At 43.8% G+C, this 19,242-nt stretch overlaps 1 protein-coding gene across 3 annotated transcripts in view; it reads right to left on the reverse strand.

The window, feature by feature from the left end:
- The window catches only part of GATA6 (GATA binding protein 6), a 28,153-nt gene extending 11,010 nt beyond the window's left edge, over positions 1-17,143 (reverse strand). Inside the window, exons 1-6 of one of the 3 annotated variants that reach the window (XM_045004967.1) lie at positions 17,032-17,143; positions 14,845-15,764; positions 9,075-9,241; positions 5,087-5,212; positions 3,910-3,997; positions 3,715-3,821 (exon numbers count right to left, since the gene is read on the reverse strand). In XM_045004967.1, coding sequence (XP_044860902.1) covers positions 3,715-3,821; positions 3,910-3,997; positions 5,087-5,212; positions 9,075-9,241; positions 14,845-15,745 — 1,389 coding nt within the window. In that variant the 5' untranslated portion in view covers positions 15,746-15,764; positions 17,032-17,143. Of the gene's footprint in view, positions 1-3,714; positions 3,822-3,909; positions 3,998-5,086; positions 5,213-9,074; positions 9,242-14,844; positions 15,765-16,124; positions 16,187-16,440; positions 16,925-17,031 lie in introns of those variants that run through there. The other 2 variants (XM_045004966.1, XM_045004968.1) reach the window with 2 other exon arrangements.
- Positions 17,144-19,242: the final 2,099 nt, after the last annotated feature.

Raw genomic sequence — 19,242 nt, forward strand, 5'->3', positions numbered from 1 at the left:
AAATGGGCCCAAACTAAAATCCCTAGATCCAGATGTGAATTTTGCAAAGAGCCCCCATCTTTATAACGGATAATCCCAAAAGCTCAGATGCAAACACTTCCAAACATTGGGATGTTCTAAGTCTGGAGCTGGATCCAAATATTATAATTCATGCCCATTACTATTAATCAATCATATCTTTTAATTTTTTTAACTTCTTCAACTAAGGGCATAAAATCAACGTTTAAGCCATTATCTTTCCTCAAGGCTGGCAGCCAGTAAAATTCCCTGTATGAAATGTGCAGTTTCAAAGCTGCTCAGTTGAGTAACTGCCTTACCCCCACCCCCGCCCCAGCCCCATTATTTTACTTTTAAAGGAAATGGAAAAGGTAGGGCTGCAAATGAATGTTGCTGACACAAATTCTGCTGAATTTCATTTCCATTAGATTTCCACATTGCTAGGAACTCTTTTGGCAGCCTCGCAAAAGCATAACAAATGACTTTTATACCAGCAAAGGAATTCATTTTCTCTAAATGATTCATTTAGCAATAACATTTCTATGAATTTCAGGCAATAGTTTCTAAAACTTCATCTATTTTTCCTAATGTACTTTGGTTCTTTTTTTGTCAATTTAGCATTTTTCTACTCCTCAAAGAATAAGAATTAGGGCCGTCAAAAAAGTGTCAGTACAGTGAGCTACATGGAATGAGTTTGTTAGAATATATAGTTCATTATAATTCCCAGTGAACAAGCGTCCACAGGACAAAAACACCAAAAGCACAGTTGGCCCTAAATGCAGTGCCAGGTTTACAATGGCTCCAGTGGCTCCATGGAGCCGGGCCCATGCTGAGAAGGGGCCCTGGCCTGCTCCGCTTGCACTGCGCCCCGAGACCCCGCTGGCTCCCCCTGCCCATCACTTGCTCCTCTCGGCCTGCCTGCTAGCTGGCCAAGGGCTCCTCTCCACACCCCCTGGCCCCACCCCCTGCTCCTCTCAGCCCCCTGGCTGGATCCCAGTGCACCTCTGGCTCTGGGCAGTCTCTGCTTCCTACTACCTGTGGAGCCCCACCTGTCTCCGCGGAGCTGAGCCGCCTGGGACTGGTGCAGAAGCCTGGCCAGTCTCAGGCAGGTATGGGGCAGAGACAGTGTGGAGGGCTTGGCTGAGCCTGGCTGATCGCGCCACTCCCAAGGAGCCAGAGCGATTCCCGGCCCTGAGACCGGCTCTGGCTGCGCTACCGGCTCAGCCCAGCAGACACAGTCGCCTCCCAGCAGGGCTGGTGAGAGTGGCCAGGAGGCAAGGTGTGGGGGAGTGGGTCTGTGGGAAGTGTGGGGGGTGCTGGGCTGTGAGGGGGCAGGGAAGATCTGTGTGTGTTGGGGCACTAGGGAGTGGGGGTTCTGTTTAAGGGGTGCTGGGCAGTTGTGGTGGGTCTCTGGGCAGGGTGCTGTGCATTTGTGAGTGGCTCTGGGGTGGGGCACTGAGAATAGTGGGTCCGGGGGCCTCTGGCCATAGGGAGTCGGGGCGTGTCAGGCGGGTGTGTGTGTGTTTGTGTGGTGTGGCATGGAACTGTCCTCGAAGGGAAGGAGCATGCTGGCAGCACAGAGCCGGGCAGGCTAGTGTGCATCTGGCACCTGCCAGTTTGTAAATAGTGCCCTCGCACTGAATGGAGCAAGGCTGCCCCTGCCATGTCATGCCCCCTGGCTGGCCCCTTGCTCCGGGGACTGATCTCCCTGTGCCATGCTTCATTGCCTCCATGGGGGCCCAAAAATATGTTTGGCTCCAGGACCACAAAAGGTTAATCCGGCCCTGCCTAAATGACAACATTTTTGCTAGAAAAGCCAAGGACTAAATAGGCATGGAGTCATCCCTATGAGCAGTTCCTCCAGCTGATGCACATAGATCAGCAGGGGGAAGCTTGCACTGCTAATGTCTAGGCTGTACCTGTCTGATAATAAACAGAGAATGGCCATCAATCCATCAGCTCTAAATTCTCATGAAAAAAAATATCAGAATAGGTAGAGAGGAGAAAGAGGTTTGGCATTAATATAAAATGTTTTTACATTTGACCAGATTTAGGTTCTATTGCTCTGCGATGCTGAATGCCCTTAATTCCCATTGCCTTCAACGGGTCCTGAGCATGCTCAGCAACTCCCCTGATTCAGTCCCAGAGACTGAGCTTACTTCCATTAAAGTCAATAGTGAAGCTCCCCATGACTTCAATGACAGCAGGATCAAGCCTTAAAGACCATGACCTTCTGCTTGCACTTTCTTGCCTCTCCTGTTCCTTTCACATATTAATTATTGACTGCCTATAGCAAACAAGATTATAAGATCAAATGAGTGGACATGGGTATAATACTACAGGCCATTATTCCAACTACTTCACAGATACAATTCTTATAATGTGCATTCATGGTTCAAAATAGACAAGTGGGAGATTACTGGTTTAGGTCTCATCCAATGCCCACTGAAGTTAGTGGTGAATTTAGAACTAAGTGTTTTTTCTTATCAAATGTTTGGGAGGGGAAGGGCAGAGAGGGAGCGTGAAACCCAATCATTTTCCATTTTAGACCAATGTTTTACTTTCAAATTTCCCTTCCTTGAATGTATTTTATTTATTGTTTGAACTCTCTGAATTCTTTCATGTCAAATACTGCCTTTTAATAATATTGCTTGATGGCATCAGATACAAAAGTCCAGCATCTCTGAGCAGTATTGTTGTAAATAAGTCCACAAACAACAAAACTTGAATTTTGTTTTGTTTTGTTTTGTTTACAGTGAAACTGCATATTTCAGGAAAGAAACCACGGAAAGGAATTTGGATTGGGAAACATACCAAAAAATAATTATGATAAACAAGTTTCTTTTCACTAATAAAGGAACAGTGAAAGCCATGCTAAGGGTATCTTTTAAAGTAAATGATATAGTAAATGAAGAATATAAAAGACAGGTTATAAATTAAACTACTTTGCAACTTTACTATAGTATGTATTATCCCAAATGCTGATCTGAGGGGTGGTAAGAAGGTGTGGTGTGTAGATGAAAATAAGAGTTTGAAATAAACAAGATATTGTTCAGTGGACCTCCTGGGGCTCAGTCCTGTGAAGTACTGAACAGCCTCCACTCCCACTGGGAATCTTTCCATTGATTTCCATGGGCTTTGGATCAGGCCCTATGTGCACATTTCAATTCATCCTGTCTGCATACAGACCGCAAGACTGAGTTTTGTTGCTTTTAGTGGGAGTTTAAAATTATGCTTGGAGGAGGGAGCTCTGTGTGCGTAATGCATGCACAGGTTTTTAAATAACTTTTGAAAAAGATGAGATGGGTGGTGCCTTGAATTATACACGCACGCTGGCCAGCACTCAAGGAATTTGTGTTATGTGCACTAATGTTATTGATGTTGTCACTATGCCGTGCATTGCTATTATGTCTAAAAAAAAATGGTTTTAAGATAAAACAATTTAAACTCTTCAAAACAAAATGTTTTTGTTTAAGCTTTGGTTGATTTAATCATAAAATTTATATAGATCTTAATTAAGAGGTCTGTAAAGTACTTCAGCTTGTCGTTTTGTTTACATTTATATGTAATTTCCTCAGAAATTCTTGCTCCTGTATCAGCTAACAAAACTGAAAAGTTTGTTTAGATTATTGTACTGCTAGATAAGATAAAAGCTGAGATAACATACTGTACAGTGATCAGCTTGCTTACAAATAAAGATACTATTTTATCACTTACCCCCGAGGCTGTAGTTTGTGTGCTAGGGGAAGCATTTTTACTACAATCATCTGAGTTAGTAGAAGACGTGGATGTTGGAGTCATAGGAACTGCGTTATTATTGTTACCTGCAACAGAAGTAACTGTGATTAGAAACAAATATTTTCCAGTATGACAAAATGCTTACATCCAAATATCCTATCTTACAATATTTACCAGAACACGTCTTTGACTTATTTATGTTCTTTGGTTTTCGCTTTCTAGTTTGAATTCCTTCTTTTTTCATGGCAAGAGGCCGAGGAACCTGGGGGTGGAAATCAGCACGGATCATAAAGATTTGCATGTACAGCGCTCAGCAGAAATTTTACCATAAGATCAAATGGTGCTACCAACTAAATTAATTGAAATCAACTATTTTAAAGCATTTTTATGATTATACAGACTCTACTCTCCAAAAAATAACTATTTTTTCCAGTGTTCTAGCCAGGATTCCAAAAAGCCTGAAGTTTTTACTTAGGCAAATCTCTCATTTACTTCAGCCGGAGATTTTCCTAAGTAAGGACAACAGGACTGGATCCTACGGATTTAGAGGCTGATCCTGGAAAACAGATATACATAAAGGGCCCGATCCTGTTCCTATTGACTCCAATTGTGCATGAACAGGCCTTGACCTAAGTGCTTGTAGGATGGGTCTTTAAAACGTAATATATATTCTTTTAAAGTATTTATCCATGTGAACTAATGCAGCATATTCAAGCTTATCTTTATACCAAGAAAATGCGTAAATAGCTGCTTTGAAGTCTGGGTCATTAAAAGCACAATTAACATACCTTTTAAACAGAAAATATGTATTCAAAATTAATATCACTTACCTAATTAAAAAAAGCTTTGGAAAATATAATCAATTCATGTAAGTGATGTGATTATAATGTTTTATAACCATCACTTAATTTCTTTTTTTTTAATGCTGGACAAAGTATTGATACATTCTAAAACCCCAATCCTTCAAACACTTATACCTGTGTATAACTTTACTCATAAGATTTCCCAGAGTCTAGCGCTAAATGGATTCCATTATATTCACAGTACAGTTATTTTCTTACATTATTTTTCTACATTTGCTGAAAAAGTATAACCAACAATTTACTAACAAATGACATTCTGAAACAATTTTATCTTATTCTTCAATTTAACAAACATTTACAGAATTTTTACGATCGCCTCATTTAGGCTCTGATCCTGCAACATTAAAGTCGAAGGGAGTTTTGCCAGTGACTTCAACAAGCGTAGACTCAAGTCCGTGGAGCCTGCTCCTGTTAGTCAATTGATGTTCCATATGAGGATTGGGCTCTTATTAAACAGGAATCAAACGTGGACTGAAATAGCTGCCTACCCCGTGAAGTTTCATATAAAGGCCACAGGCATTGCATACTGGCTCGCCCTCTGCATTCCTACGCCACAGGGTTGTGGTTGTGGTGTGACAGTTGGCACAAGACAAACCAAGCCGTCTCGATGAAGGCTAGAGGGAAGCACAAGTAAACAAAAAAAATAAACAAACAAATACAAACAAATGTACTTTGCCACTTAACAGCTGGAGAGGAATATACTGGTAACTGGTTTACCAAAGCTATGTGTAATACAAAGTCAATATAATAACATTTAGCTTCTGTAAGCTGCTTCACAACCTAATCTAATTAAGCCCTCCACCCACCCCAAAAATGTGGGTATGATTATCCTCATTTTACAAACAAGGAAACTTATGTAAAGAGGTAATGTGATTTTCCCAATTCTGGAGAGGCAAAATTAGAACTCAGGAGTTTCTGATCACCAATTGTGTGTTCAGACCACGGGATCTCATCACATCCTCTGATAAGTTGGATATAAAAGGCAGCTGCAAAGTTTTTCAACAGATTTCCATCAAAACGAAAACTGAGCAGTGCACATAAGTCTCTTCCGTGGAGCTCTCAAGAGCACTCTCCCTTTTCATAATGTGCTACTGTAAAGTAATGATTTTGACACAGCACTTTGTGTTGCCTTAAATTGCCTACTTTTTAAGCATTGCCTTAAATTGGTTTGAGAAACATCAGCTTCTTTTAATGACCTTCCTACATCAGCAGTGAAAAATGAACATTCCAGTATGGCAGGGATTCTGTTTAAAGCAAAAAGACAGCTCAATTTTCACAGGCTGAACTTTACCTGAAGGGCTGACAGCTGCAAACTTTTGTTTTGACATGGAAAAGGAATATGGAACAGATATCAAAGGGACTTAATATGTACAACAAACAGTGTCATTTTTGTAAAAACATATTTATCACCAAATGAAAAACAACATACTTCAGGAACATGCTTTACAGAACAGTGTTCACTCTCTGTGTGTGAATGTTCTAGGAAGTCAGTAAATTGGTGTGTGACAGCAAGGTCCATATTATAAACAAGCCATTTATGACACTCTTCAGTGGAGTTTGGAGCCAAGATGAAGCAACCTTATATCAGAAATAACCATATAACAAAGAGCTTTATGACTGCAGACTATATATCATAAGTGAAGCCAGTCCTCATAAACATGTGAAATGAAGGTGAATGGGTTATAAACGTTCCTGTAACAAGCGCTCTCTTTCACATTCATCACAAGCAAGGAATTCAAGCTACATCATAAATCTGTTATTTTACAAAGTATTGCAATGTCAAAAAATCAGGGACTAGCTATGTTTGCAGGCTGAAAAGATTTGCATAGAACAGTCAGTTTCAATGCACTGCATTCAGCCCATCATGACCATAAAGAGTCCACAACAAGAACTAATTTATTGGGCATACGCCCTTTCCATTTGTATCATTTACTGTTCGTTTGCTCAAAATATCTGGAGACCTTTGATACCGCACCTGCCACACAGAAAACAAAAAATAATGTTTTCAGAATGATAAGTATTTTTCAGGTCTCTTGAATTCTATCCAGTTGTGTCACTAAGTAGTGAGATGTAACTTTACATCACAGTTGTAAAGAGAATTATAAATTAAATATAATTGCTTTGACTGTAAAGTTTGAATCTAAAAGTCATTACTGGTTGCATACTGAAGATAATCAACAAGCTCTGGTTTCAGTCTGTACCAATTTAAGGCAACACTGAAAATACTGTAGCAAATAATTAGTACTGAAACAGAATTGGTCATATTAATTAATAAAAGAAAATGAAAGACACACACTGCTTCCAAATTCTGCTTACCTTCCTAAAGCAAAATTACTATTGAAATCAACAGAGTTTTGTGTGTGTGTGTGTAACATGAACAGAATTTGGCCCCAATGTATATGCTGCATTTTCTAAAATTTACATAGTTGGCTCTTATTACAATTTTTTTGTTTTTCTTTTATTTTTGTTTGCATGAAAATTGGCATAAGGCTCAATATATTTTATATTCTCTGGTTTCTATCATTTTCTGCATCACTGTTGTAGTAAAATCTAATTTATCTAAAAAACTATTTAACTTTCAAAAAGTTTTGGCACTAAAATGAATAAAATCTTGGCTTTCCTGCGGCAGGAGTTTTACCACTGACTTCAGTAACAGTAGGACAAGGGCCAAAACATGCTTATCATCTTTCAAACCATTTTTTGTTATATACTTCCAGATATATTAATATACAATCATATATATTCATTTGGGTGTCTTTATTTGGAACAGATTATGACTATATTTTTCATCGAACACTGTAAAACGTTTGTTTCATTGAGGTGTCAGATTGAAATCGCTGCAATTTACTGTTTTCTATACGCACACACGAAAACCAGGAACACCATGGACCAGATCCTCAGCTCGGGTATATCTGGTTCCATGGCCTTAAAGTTAGGAAAGCTATGATTGTTTACAGCAGCTGAGGATCTGACCTCATGTTCTGCATTTGTTCCTGCTAATTAGCCTTACTTAATGAAATTTGCTAAATAACCAGTTAAGAAATTGAGCATCCAACAGTAATTAACTTTTGGCTTTAATGAATTCTTTGGCTCAAGGGCACTTCACCAGATGAATGTTGACATGATGAAGAAAATGTGGCTTTTAAAAGCTCGTCAAATGTTTTTTTTTTCCCCAGTTACAGAAAATGTTGTAGAGGATGGTGATAGAATTGTTGTTTAACAAAGAATGGCATTTCTTTTTATATAGTAGAAATATGAAGGAACTGCAACAGCTGGGGTGATTGAAGGGGTCTTGAACCTTGATCAGTTTATCCCACACCAAAGACACCCGGGTCCAAGCACCAGTTTGGATTGGGTTAACATCACTCATTGTAACTATCCCACTAATGGCAATTATCAAAAGGAGAATTCTCTTTCTTTACCCTCCTCAACCCAGATTTATTAAAAACAGTCTGCAGTGCCCTCTTGTTCCATTTTCTCCTTCCCTCTTCAGTACCAGTGCCGAATTATAAACTGGGGTTCTGGTCTGTAGTGTTTGTTTCTCTAGGGTTTTCAATGTGCATTTTTGACAAATAATGGTTCATTTTTAGCAGTAAAACAAAAAAACAAAGGTTTTTATCTTGTTTAAGCAATTGGTTTTCCTTTAATTATATAAACAAAAATCCCCCAGATCCAGAGAAATTAGCTTTTCACAGACAAGGTACATCTTTAGGAATTTCTAGCTCCCTGGACAAACAATTTTCAACATTGCAAAAAACTGAAACGTCTGATATTTTCAGTGTGTATTTTTTTAAATCTGTGTTGCTTCTCTGAGGGGCGTTTATCAATTTAAAAAAAACACCTAAAGGGTGAACTCTTATTTCCCCAGTTTATGCTCCAACATAATTATGACCTAAAGATGAGCCAGGCAGCAATGCTGGACTGAAGCACCAGAAGGACAGCAAGAAGGCTGCATAGGGGGAACCTAGGTTACAGCACAACCGGCTAAGGCTAACACATCTTTTCACAGGTTAGCCTGCATCTTCACCCACGTTAAAGGGGCTTTTCCACTGTGTTGAACTAATTTTCTGCCCCTCAGGACAGGGTCACCCTGAGACTGAGCCTACAAGGTGCTGAAGCACAGGGGGCTCCCACTGGCTCCAGTGAAAGCTGTGGGCTCTGAAGGCCTGTCCCTGCATAGTTAGGTCTCAATGGGAGTTTTACTATGGACTTCAGTGGGAACAGGCCTGAGCCCTAGGTTCCTGGCAGGATCAGGGACTGTGTGAGTGGGCAGAGGGAGCTAAAGGGCAAATTGTGGCAGCTAGGACTGCAGGCTCAAGCCCTAGGAACAGGGGTCGGTATTTGAAGGCCTATGATGTCAGCAGCCGTTCACACTCAAAAGGTGTGACTCCGGTTTTGGGGGAGGGGGGGTTGGAATGTGGAACGAGGCTGGCTCCCAGCCGTCTGTGCCTGGCGCTCGCTCACTCACTCACTCACCACTCTCTTCTGGGGTTTGATGAGGGGCCTGCTTAGGCCGTTCATTTTGGTGTACAGCCCGCAGGCGTTGCACAGATAGTTGCCGGTGCCGTCCCTTCTCCACAGAGGGGTCTGAATGGAGCCGCAGTTCACACATTCCCGGCTCTCGGACAGATCTTCCAGCAGGTCTAGGAGGGGACACAGTCAAAGGAAGGCGAGTTAACAATGCAACCATCCCCCGCTGTGCTGTCAGACGGGGGGAGCGGGCTTAGGAGCCGCAGAAATCCGCGGGCAGAGGTTGCTCGCTCTGCGGGCCGGGCTCGGGGCATTGCGCAACAGGACGGCGGCAGGAAACTTGCGCCCAGCCCCAGCGGGCTTTGCCCTCCGCTTCCTCCCTTTGACTCATCCTCATCAGAGCCATTTTAAAGTGAAGTCGTGCAAAGCCCTGAGATACCCCACCCCAACCTGCTTCGTCATTTGCTCTTGGGAGCCTAGCACAGGCTCAGGTCACGGCTCTCCTGGCGCAGCAAAATGCGCCTTTGGCAGACGAACTAAAGTGACCCATTTACCATCTGTCCCCGGGGGCTTGCTCGCGATCTGAAAGCCCCAGGCCAGGCTGAACCCCCCCAGTTTCCAGCCCTTAGCTCCTCCGGTCACAACAGCGCAGGGACCCTACTCTGAATCTCTCACCATTTCGGTCAGCGCTGTCCGCTGCAGCTGTTTAAAGCATCGCCTGATGATGTTTTTAATGAACAGGGGCCTTGATACAAATGTTCCTCTCGTGAGAGAGCGTGACAAAAACTCTACACGGAGAGAGAGACCGAAGAACAACGTTTTAATTCCTAGTTAAAAGAATAGTGTTAAACCACAAGGTGGGATTTTTTTTCCCCTACGGCCCGATCCTTCTCACGTTGATCACAACGAGAATTTTGCCGTGGTGAAAACCGCAGGACAGGACTGCTGGGTCAGTTAAAGATCCAATCGCGTACATTTGAAACTGAAAATCACACAGTGCGATATTTACCAATTTTCGTTTAGTTTGGCAGACTTATTTGGATTTCAGAATTTTAGTAACTTTTTGTATGCCTATATTGAACAGAGTCTATTTTCAATCAGAATTGCTCGCGGTATTTATGTCAATTATTTATTTATAGTATAGAAAGAAGCAATAAATTAAAAGGCATTTACACCGGGCAGAGATATCTTTACTCAGAATAAACATGGAGCGGGTGTTCAAAACTATTATGTTCGTTGCCAAAATATCCACCTTTGAAAGTCCACTTGGGAGTCTAAGTGTAATCATAGTAAATTAGAAGTGAAGTTATTTTTGTCAAATAATTCTCAGTCAGGACTGAGCAAAAGTGTTTGATCGTTTTAGATTCTTACTGGGAAAAAATGCTTTGCGACTTATTAAAACTTCAATACAAAAAGTCTTTGCTAACTGGATTTTACTAAATCTGTAGTTGAGACAAAAATCTGACCTTAGTGTGGGGGGGGGGGAGAAACTAAATCTAATTATTAATAAATATACTAAGTGGAAAAATACCTAACATTTTATCACAGGGCTCTATTAACTACTAAATAGTTAATAAAGATATACATGTTAGGCAAAGAATAAATAAATCCCAACTATAACAACCAAACATTTCCTCGTCTGGAAACCTTTCTTTTATCTGATTCATCTCTTCATATTTTAAAGATAAAGATCAATTAAATATGTGTGTAAGTATGTATGTACATACATATATTGTACAGAGATCATTTAAAATGTTTTACCTCTGCATCACTTTCTTAGTTTAAGAGAGGAGGAAGCCATTGTTGCAGAAGTCACAATTGATTCTCGCCCCTTTTAATGCCCTGTTCTACCTGACTTTGTTCGTCATGAGGTTACTCTTTTATGTTTCACATATTAGCTTTGTGTTCCCTAAAGTGAAAGAGATCTTGTAAATGTCAAATAAGCGTTGATATAACTGTTTGATTATACTAAATGTACTTCGCCTAGAAAGAAATTGTATTTCCGCCTCCCGTGTCCCCCCCCCAAATTTTTCTCCTCCCTTCATTTACAAAAATTACAAGTTAAAATGAAATCAGAACATGGCAGAGTCCAGAGACCACAGTTCAAATTACACTGTCAGCTTGTAACTCTTAACACATCACTAAGATTTATTAATCTTTGCACTAAAAGCCGCCATTGAATACTGTAATCAGTGAAATGCTTCAGGCTTCAAGGACACTGGAGTTAAACAGTTATTTTTTCCAATTGTTTACTTTAAAAAGTTACCTTCATACCTATGAAAAGAAATTCTATGGAGGTAATATGTCTCTAGCCTTTAGAATAGTTTTTCCTTAATCCATGCTAGATATATTTATAACTATAATACAAGAATATAGCTTTAATTGTTCAGTAAAAGCTTAGAAACTCTTACAAGTTATGAGAATTCTGTCATTGCATTATTTATGAGAATTCTGATTCCATTAAGTTATGAGAATTCCACAATACTCTTGCCTTACATTTTAAAAAAGAGCTTGATTGCACACACTGCATGTGTTCTGAGTGCTGATCTTTTTATTTGATAAAACGTTTATGGTTGGATCCATTTTAAATGCGGGAGTCTAACTTGCAGAAACAGAAAACTATTTTTATCATTAGTCAGAAGTGATGTGATGGAATCGGTTATGGGGTTTAAGTTTTATTTTTTAACTTTGTGCAAATCTCCCTTATTATTTTCCTCTACAACAGACGGATTTCTTTCCTTTGAGTTCCTACCCGGGAATAAAAGCGTTCATGGAAATATTAGGAGACCTACACAAATCTATAATAGATATTGTAAATGGCGTTTGTGCTATCGGTATATATTGATTGTATTACAGCAAGCGCCCAGAACATTAAACGTCATAATTATTATAATATATTACAGGCCCAAGTCAATGGGGATGTTTCCTGAGCTAAAGCTGCGGGAGGGAGCTCTAAGAATGCTTTACAGAGAACTCTTAATAAATGAACATTTGTACTAAAGGGATAGCATAAGAGAACCTCAATCTGTGGATCACTCTAATCCGTTGATTCGCTTCTATTTTAATGTGTTATATCAAGCATATACTAGACCTTGACATCTTCTTAAATAAACTAATTGAAGGGGAAACCATACAGAAGGCCTTTGTGCTGCGATAATATTTCTCACGCCAATACATGCAGTGTAGTTGGAACCGTGTTGGTCCCAGGATATTAGAGAGACAAGGTGGGTGAGGTTATATCTTGTATTGGGCCAGGTCAGTTGGTGAGAGAGACACGCTTTGGAGCTTACACAGAGTTTTCATCCTTACCTAGACCTGAAGGACATCTCTGTGTAAGCGGGAAAGTGTGTCTCTCTCGCCAACAGAAGTGGTCCAATAAAAGATATCACCTCATTCACAACCATTAGAAACAGATTGCATTCACACGCTACTCTGAATTTAGTCTAAACCTGAATGGGGAGAAGGGGAGAAGAAAGAGATTTTGAGGTTTGGTGACTGCCAGGACACCTGCACTTTGTGGTTCGGATACACACACACACTTTGGTTGTTCCTATTCTGGATCTTGCCTAGAGTCTTATTTCCTTTACAGTAAGACCTTACCCCTGTTTTGAAGGCTCTGTATCTCCAGCAGCCAATGCCCCCCCTCCCCACCTTGCACATGCCCACACAAGGTCACAAATTCATCTTCGGGAAAGTTTATGGGGGAACAGTTAGAAACATTAAATTATACCCAGTGAAATTAGCGGAACTACTTTCCCGGCCGTTTTAAGGCAGGGATTAAACATATTACACTTCATGTAATATTATCACCGCTTTTCCAAAGACAGGGTTGTAGGGACCAGGGTGGGATATACCACCGACTTAATCGTTTTGACACTGTGTGTAAACGAACCAAAAATCAAATCGGTGTCTTGCAGAATACATAAGGAAAGTACATCGGGTATTTGCGAAGGAGAATCAGTGATCCGGAAACAGAAAAGTGTCCGCTCGCCCTTCCTTGCAGAATGATCTATTCTAACCCTTCTTCCTTAACCTCTTTCTGTTTAGGATTACCCATTCCTTCCTTCCTCTTCAAACCTATCCAGGAGCCTTTTTCCCTCCGCCCTCACTTGTCTATGAGAATTTCCATTCCCATAGCCCTCTCCTTAGGCAGATGATATGGTTGCTTCCTTGCGGATTTCATCCAGGCCGGTTATCTCCGTGTTTTCCACTTTAACTTTTAAAGTCCTGACACTCAACGTTTGTGTTGCACGAGAGGAGGGTTTTCTGCTTTGTTTTGCTCTTTCGCTGCTATCTCTAAAAAAATTAATCATCTTCATTCTCTGTGTCATGTTAGTAAACACGAGAGTGGGACTTAAAATGCCTAAATCAAATATGTTGCATTGGGGGCCTGGAGAAGGATTGTTTATGGAACGATGAAAAGATTTTTAGGTGGCACCGTCTGTTGTTTAGAAGGAAAATGATACTGAATCCATGTGCATAAAATATTTACTAGTCGTACTGTGATAGGCAAAAGCAAGCGCAAAATTATATTCTGACTGAAAGAAGTTGAAGAGATTGCAATTACCAAAAATCATCGCAAAGTAACTCAATCTTCAATCCTACAGTTAATTTAATGACACATATAATTTATTTTGCTAAAAAGACGCTGACATCAGTAAATTCCGCCACTGGGAGCCTGACTGTGCCAGCGGTTTTAAAACAGAAATTCCCATTGATTTTAATTTAAAAATTGCTAACACTAACTGGCTTTGGATTTGCCTTTGGAAATCACAAACATCCATTGAACAAGTCTCTGTAATGTGCCTGAATCGTTTATTCCGAATAGAAGATGTAATTTACACTGCATTTTTCACTATTTCTTAATCGAATTATGTTAATACGGGGAAGCACGAATATACAATAAAGAGACCTCAGGAAGTGACTTACATTAACCAACTCTTTTCTTTCAAAAAAAGACCAGGCTTAAAACGCCGATTAAAATACTCCCAATTGATGCCATTTAAAAAAAATACAAAAAGGCAGTAACGTTTATTCCTCCCCCCCCCAAAAAAAACCAACAAGGAGTCCGGTGGCACCTTAAGGACTAACAGCTTTATTTGGGCATAAACTTTGGTGAGTAAAAAATACTCACTTCAGATGCATTTTATTCCAAACGATACGTTTGTATTACCGGCCCCCTGCCTGCTATTAGCACCAAAGCCACACCATTCAAAAACACCAAAAGAATAGGGGTCTCAAAATACTTCCACTGATCCCTTCCAAACCACTGTCCCTGCACACAATTCAGGAGAGAAAACTTATTCCAAAAGACACCTGAAGGTTAGCGGCCTTTTAGGATTCCTATTTACCAAACTTTATGCATCTTCATTCGAAGAATGTGTTTATGTTAATGAAACGGCTTCTACTGGCACCTTTATCCTCCCCTTAAAAAACAACAACAACAAACCCCACACTCCAGGATCTTAAATTTTTCTCCAAAAGACACCGACCTCTTCCAATCCACCTCCTCAAAGGATACACAAATCGGGACTAATAATTCTACTTCGGTGCCATCTGCTTCCCTGTCACTTCCTCCCCTCTGCACAACCACAGCTCCAGCCTGGCAGCAGAAAACACAGGCTGGCCACGCACGGAAAATGCCGCCCCAGCTCCCCTCCCCTTGCAGGGAAGCCCCCCCCCCCTCTGGGGTCATTTCGTTCCTGCTGTATCCCTCCAGAGCCCGGCCGGCCCCTCACACAGACCCAAGCCCGTGGCGGGGCCTGGGAGCTCTTACCTGCGCTGGGAGCCCGCACCGGGATCGGGGTGGCTCGGCTTTGCAGGCAGTGCAGCATGGAGTTCTCAAAAGGTCCCGTGGGCCAGGCCGGGGTGAGCTGGGGTCCCACATAGGAGGGGTAGTGGCCGGGGTAAGATCCGTTCAGAGGCCTGCCCAGCGGGCTGTACTGGTCCCTGGCATTGAGGCTGTTGCTGTAGCCGCCCCCCGGCTCTCGGGAGGCGCCGTTGGCCATGGGCGGGCTGGGGGAGTAAGGGAAGCGGCCCGAGGGGTGCGAGCCGCTGCCGTTGCTGTACGAGGGGCTCTCCGAGGCCGGCTGGGGCCACACCGAGTGGCTGCTGCCCGGGTGGCTGGGCTGGGCGGCCCCGCTGCCCTGGAGGTAGGGGAGGCTGGGCAGCATGGAGCCCACGCGGGTGGTGGGCACGTACACCGGGGAGCTGGCCGTGGAGTGCATGAAGCTGCCGGCAGATCCATCGTAAGGGGCCGGCGGCCCTTGGCTGGCCGAGATCGCCAGGGTCTGGTACATCTCCTCGGGCTGCTCGGCGCCGAAGGGGCTCAGCTTGGAGCCGCGGCTGGACCAGAGCAGCTTGTTGGTCTGGTCTAAATCCGTGAAGAGCAGGATGTCCTCCCAGCTGGGCAGGCTGGGCGCGTGGGGGGCTCCGAAGTGCACGTAGGGGGCGAGCAGGGACCTGCCCTCGGCGGCGGCGGGAGGAGGAGGCCGGGTCCCTTCGGGCTGGTGCTGCGGAGTCTTGGAGGAGCCGCGCTCGCCCGGGGAGCAGCAGGAGGAAGACGCCGGCGAAGGAGGAGAGGGGCCCGGCTCCCTGGCGGGGAAGGGGCAGGAGGAGTCGCCAGCGTCCGCGCCGCACCGCTTCACCACGCACCAGCCGCCGTCAGTCAGGGCCATCCAGGTCCCCGTCTAGCCTCTGGGGGGTGGGGGTGGGGGGGAATAGGGAGGGGAAGGCGCGGGCGGGGGCACAAAAGAGAAGAAAAATCCAGTTAGCAAACAGCCCCCAGCGTCTCCCTCTTTGTGAGACCCGCTGGGGGGGGGAGGGGGGAGCTGGGAGCCGAGGAGACCCTCTAATCGCTCCTGTCGCCTTGCGGCGTTGTCTGGCTCCCGGGCAGAATAAGGATCAGCCAGCAAAGGTCATTAACACCCCCCAGCCTCCCGTCCCACCCCCCACCCTCGCAGCCTCCTAGCAGGGCGCGCTAGCGGCCCGAGCTCAGCTGCCCCCAGCAGTAGGTAGAGTAGGCAGGGAGCAGGGCACCAGGCTGAGCTCTCCCACCTTATCTTGGGTTGCAGATCGAAAACGAGAGGGGAAGGGGATGGGGCGAGCGCTGTTTATTGTGGGCTACCCACGCGCCCCTTCCTTATTTTCCGATGCATGAGTCATCTGAATTCCTCCCACGAGGAAAGCAATTAGCACTGGCACGGGTCAGGTTCTCTCTAGCTCTTGGGAAACAGACACGGGGCGTTGCATCAATCCGTGTCTTTCCCTCCGTTTTGTTTGTTTCAGACAAAAGGTCGCAAAAGGGACCGGGGGGGGGGATGTGCAAAGCCCACCCAGGAGAGGCGATCTGCTAAGGGCGAGGGGCATGTACCTTTTGGAGGAAGCTGGTGCCAGCCTGCGCCACTTACTCGGAGCCTCTGGAGTTGCAAGTCCAACCCCACAATAGCACACCTTGGAAATGGCACCAATCCACAATCAACAAACGCAAACTGCGGCACGTCAGACAACCTGGGGCCCCCGGCGGAGATCACACCGCGAGCGGGAGCAGCCAGTATTAAACAGGCCACACACACCCCCAGCCCAGCCCGGTGCCAAGTCCTTGGAGGAAAGGTGTAGAAAGCGAAAGAGAGAGTTTGGAGAAGGGGGAAGTGTCAGTCGCTCAAGCAACAAAAGTGGACGCGCAAGTTTCCTTCTCTGAGCTTCCCAAACCACCTCGGGGCTCTTAACATAACCACATGAATAGCAATCCCAACACACAAACCCCCCTGGCAGACAGGCACAAAATACGTCTCTCCCTTTGCAAGATAACTAGGAGATAAGGGGCGGGTAGATAAGGCTTCCAGGCAAAGCGAGCAGAAGTCTGTCCAGAGCAACTCCTCGGGCACCAGCAGAACCCTCAGTGAGCCCGGATCGTGTTTGAAATCAAGACAAGAGCAAGAAGAAACAAAACCAGTAAGCAAACCTCTCGTGATTGCTTCGCATTGGCTTCCTTGCTTTGGTCTCAGCAGGCGTTAATCCAGTGAGCGAGGGGAGAGGAGAGCGGCAAACTCGAGTCCAGCGGCTACTGCGAGCGGCTCATGTTATAAAAAGGAGAGAGGAGGCGCCTCTCACAGCCCTGCCGGAAAACTGCAGCCAGCAAGTCCTGATTGGATTCAGTGAGCCCTAAACAAACACTGCGCTCCGGAGGGGTGCCAGTCCCGGCGCTAGTCACAGGACAGACGCACCGCTGCTCCCAGCGCTGGCGTGAGAGGCAGACCAGGCACAATGTGATGCGCGCCGAATGAGGGGGGAGATAGAGATCAGAAACCACTTTCCAGAGATATCAGTGTTAGGCAAATGCTTACAAAAGGGGATCAATGACTAATCCAAAAGTTGCATGCTGATAGAATGCAAGCTGGGGCACCATCGAGCCCCTTTGCCCAATTATATCCCCCCCCCGCCCCCCAAGATTATTCTGTCCAGCTAAGTATCTGTCCATCGCTCTCTTCTCTCTGAACAGAAATAGAGGTGTCGGAGGCTGTTAGTCTGTATCAGCAAAAACAAGAGTCTTTGGGGCAGCTTGGAGACTAACAAATTTATTTGGACATAAGCTTTTGTGGGCTAAAACCCACTTCATCGGAGGCGTGGAGTGGAACATACAGTAGGGAGGTATAAATATACAGAAAATATGGGAGTTGTCTTACCAAGTGTGTGTGTGGGGGGGTGTCAGGCTTTGTTTTCACTAAAAGCCCATTTCACCGATGAATTTCCCGTCCCATCATTTTTTTCCGCAGGTTGCGGAAAATGACTTTTAAAGAGTCAAGGGCCATGATGTTATTTCTTTCTATAGGCTGAACTTCACCTAGGTTCAGCCCGTGTATCTTTTTGTATGAGCCACACGTTGTTTGCCTTCATATTCAGAAATCAGGTGAATCGCCATCGAAAGGTCCCCGGGGTTTTTCTGGCAAAAATCAAAGCTATCCTCGATTTGTTGTAGGACTCAGGTAAAGTCAAAGGCAGGCTATGAGAACCCGCTCCGTCCCCTCCAGCCGTTATGGCTACGTTTTTAGTCTTTCTTTCTTATTCTTTCTCTTATCTCAGCTGTGTACAAACTGATACGGTACTTAGCAGGAAAGTGACTGGAAATTAAAATAACTTCGATCCCCAGAGGTTATCAGCTGGATATCTGTCATCATCAGTTTGTACAGAAAGAGAGTCATCTGTAGCAGGGGGCTAGATGAAGCATGTTTCCCTCCCTGTAGCCATCAGAAACTATTCGTTCCGACAGACGCAATTTAAAAACCTGCTGATAGAGAGTGTTTATCTTGGGTGGGGGGGTTCCGGGCAAGGTGAGTGGGAAGCGAACAGTTTGCGTGATTGGGGATAAAATATTGGGTGTAATAGTTTGCTGGGAGCGCGCGTTCAGTGCTTTGAGTTTCACTGCGTTGCTTTATTTTGTTGTGTATTTGGAAGGAGGATTTATTGTGGAGAAAAAGAGTCGGTTTTCGGAGAAACAATTTATCTGCTGAATTGCAGGAGATTCCTTTCCGCTCATGTTTGCCTGACTAATGTACAAGTGTCAGATTTAAATGATTAGGGGTTTCCCCCCTAATCTGAGCTGCAAGTTAATCAATTTAGTAGGCAGAGAGGTCTGGAAACCGGTCCATTTTCTTGAATGCAATTGCGGGTCTTCCAATTGACTTTATTCCAGTAACCCATAATACTTCTCAGTAATGTTTAGATTTGCTAAAGTGAGAGACCCAAGCAGACTATCATAAGGTTTAATGATATGTAACAAAGGTAATTTCGTTCCGTGATGGTTATTAGCAGGAAATGTTTCTGCTAAAGTGCGTGAAACCAATCGGTTTTAGACATTACTTTTCGTTCATATTCTCCAGCAGATCCTAAGTAAACCAGAAAGTATTACATCGGTTTATGGAGAGGCATCCAGGTTGATATAATGTGACGATACTGGATTTTCACTGAGGGGAAATTTCGACGAATGCGTCACGGATCTATCCCTCACCAATTTTATAACAAGTTTCTTGTTTAAATGGGTGTTGTGCCCGCTAAATAATAGCGCTAGTCTATATCCTCACGCCACTCGTGAGGAAAGAAATAGTCGAAGGCAAGAAAATGTCTTCCTCAGCACGCAAGAGTCACTAAGGGGTTGTAATGTTGCGTGTTTCTCCAT

This window comes from Mauremys mutica, chromosome 2, assembly GCF_020497125.1.
Source record: "Mauremys mutica isolate MM-2020 ecotype Southern chromosome 2, ASM2049712v1, whole genome shotgun sequence".
NCBI lineage: Eukaryota > Metazoa > Chordata > Testudines > Geoemydidae > Mauremys > Mauremys mutica.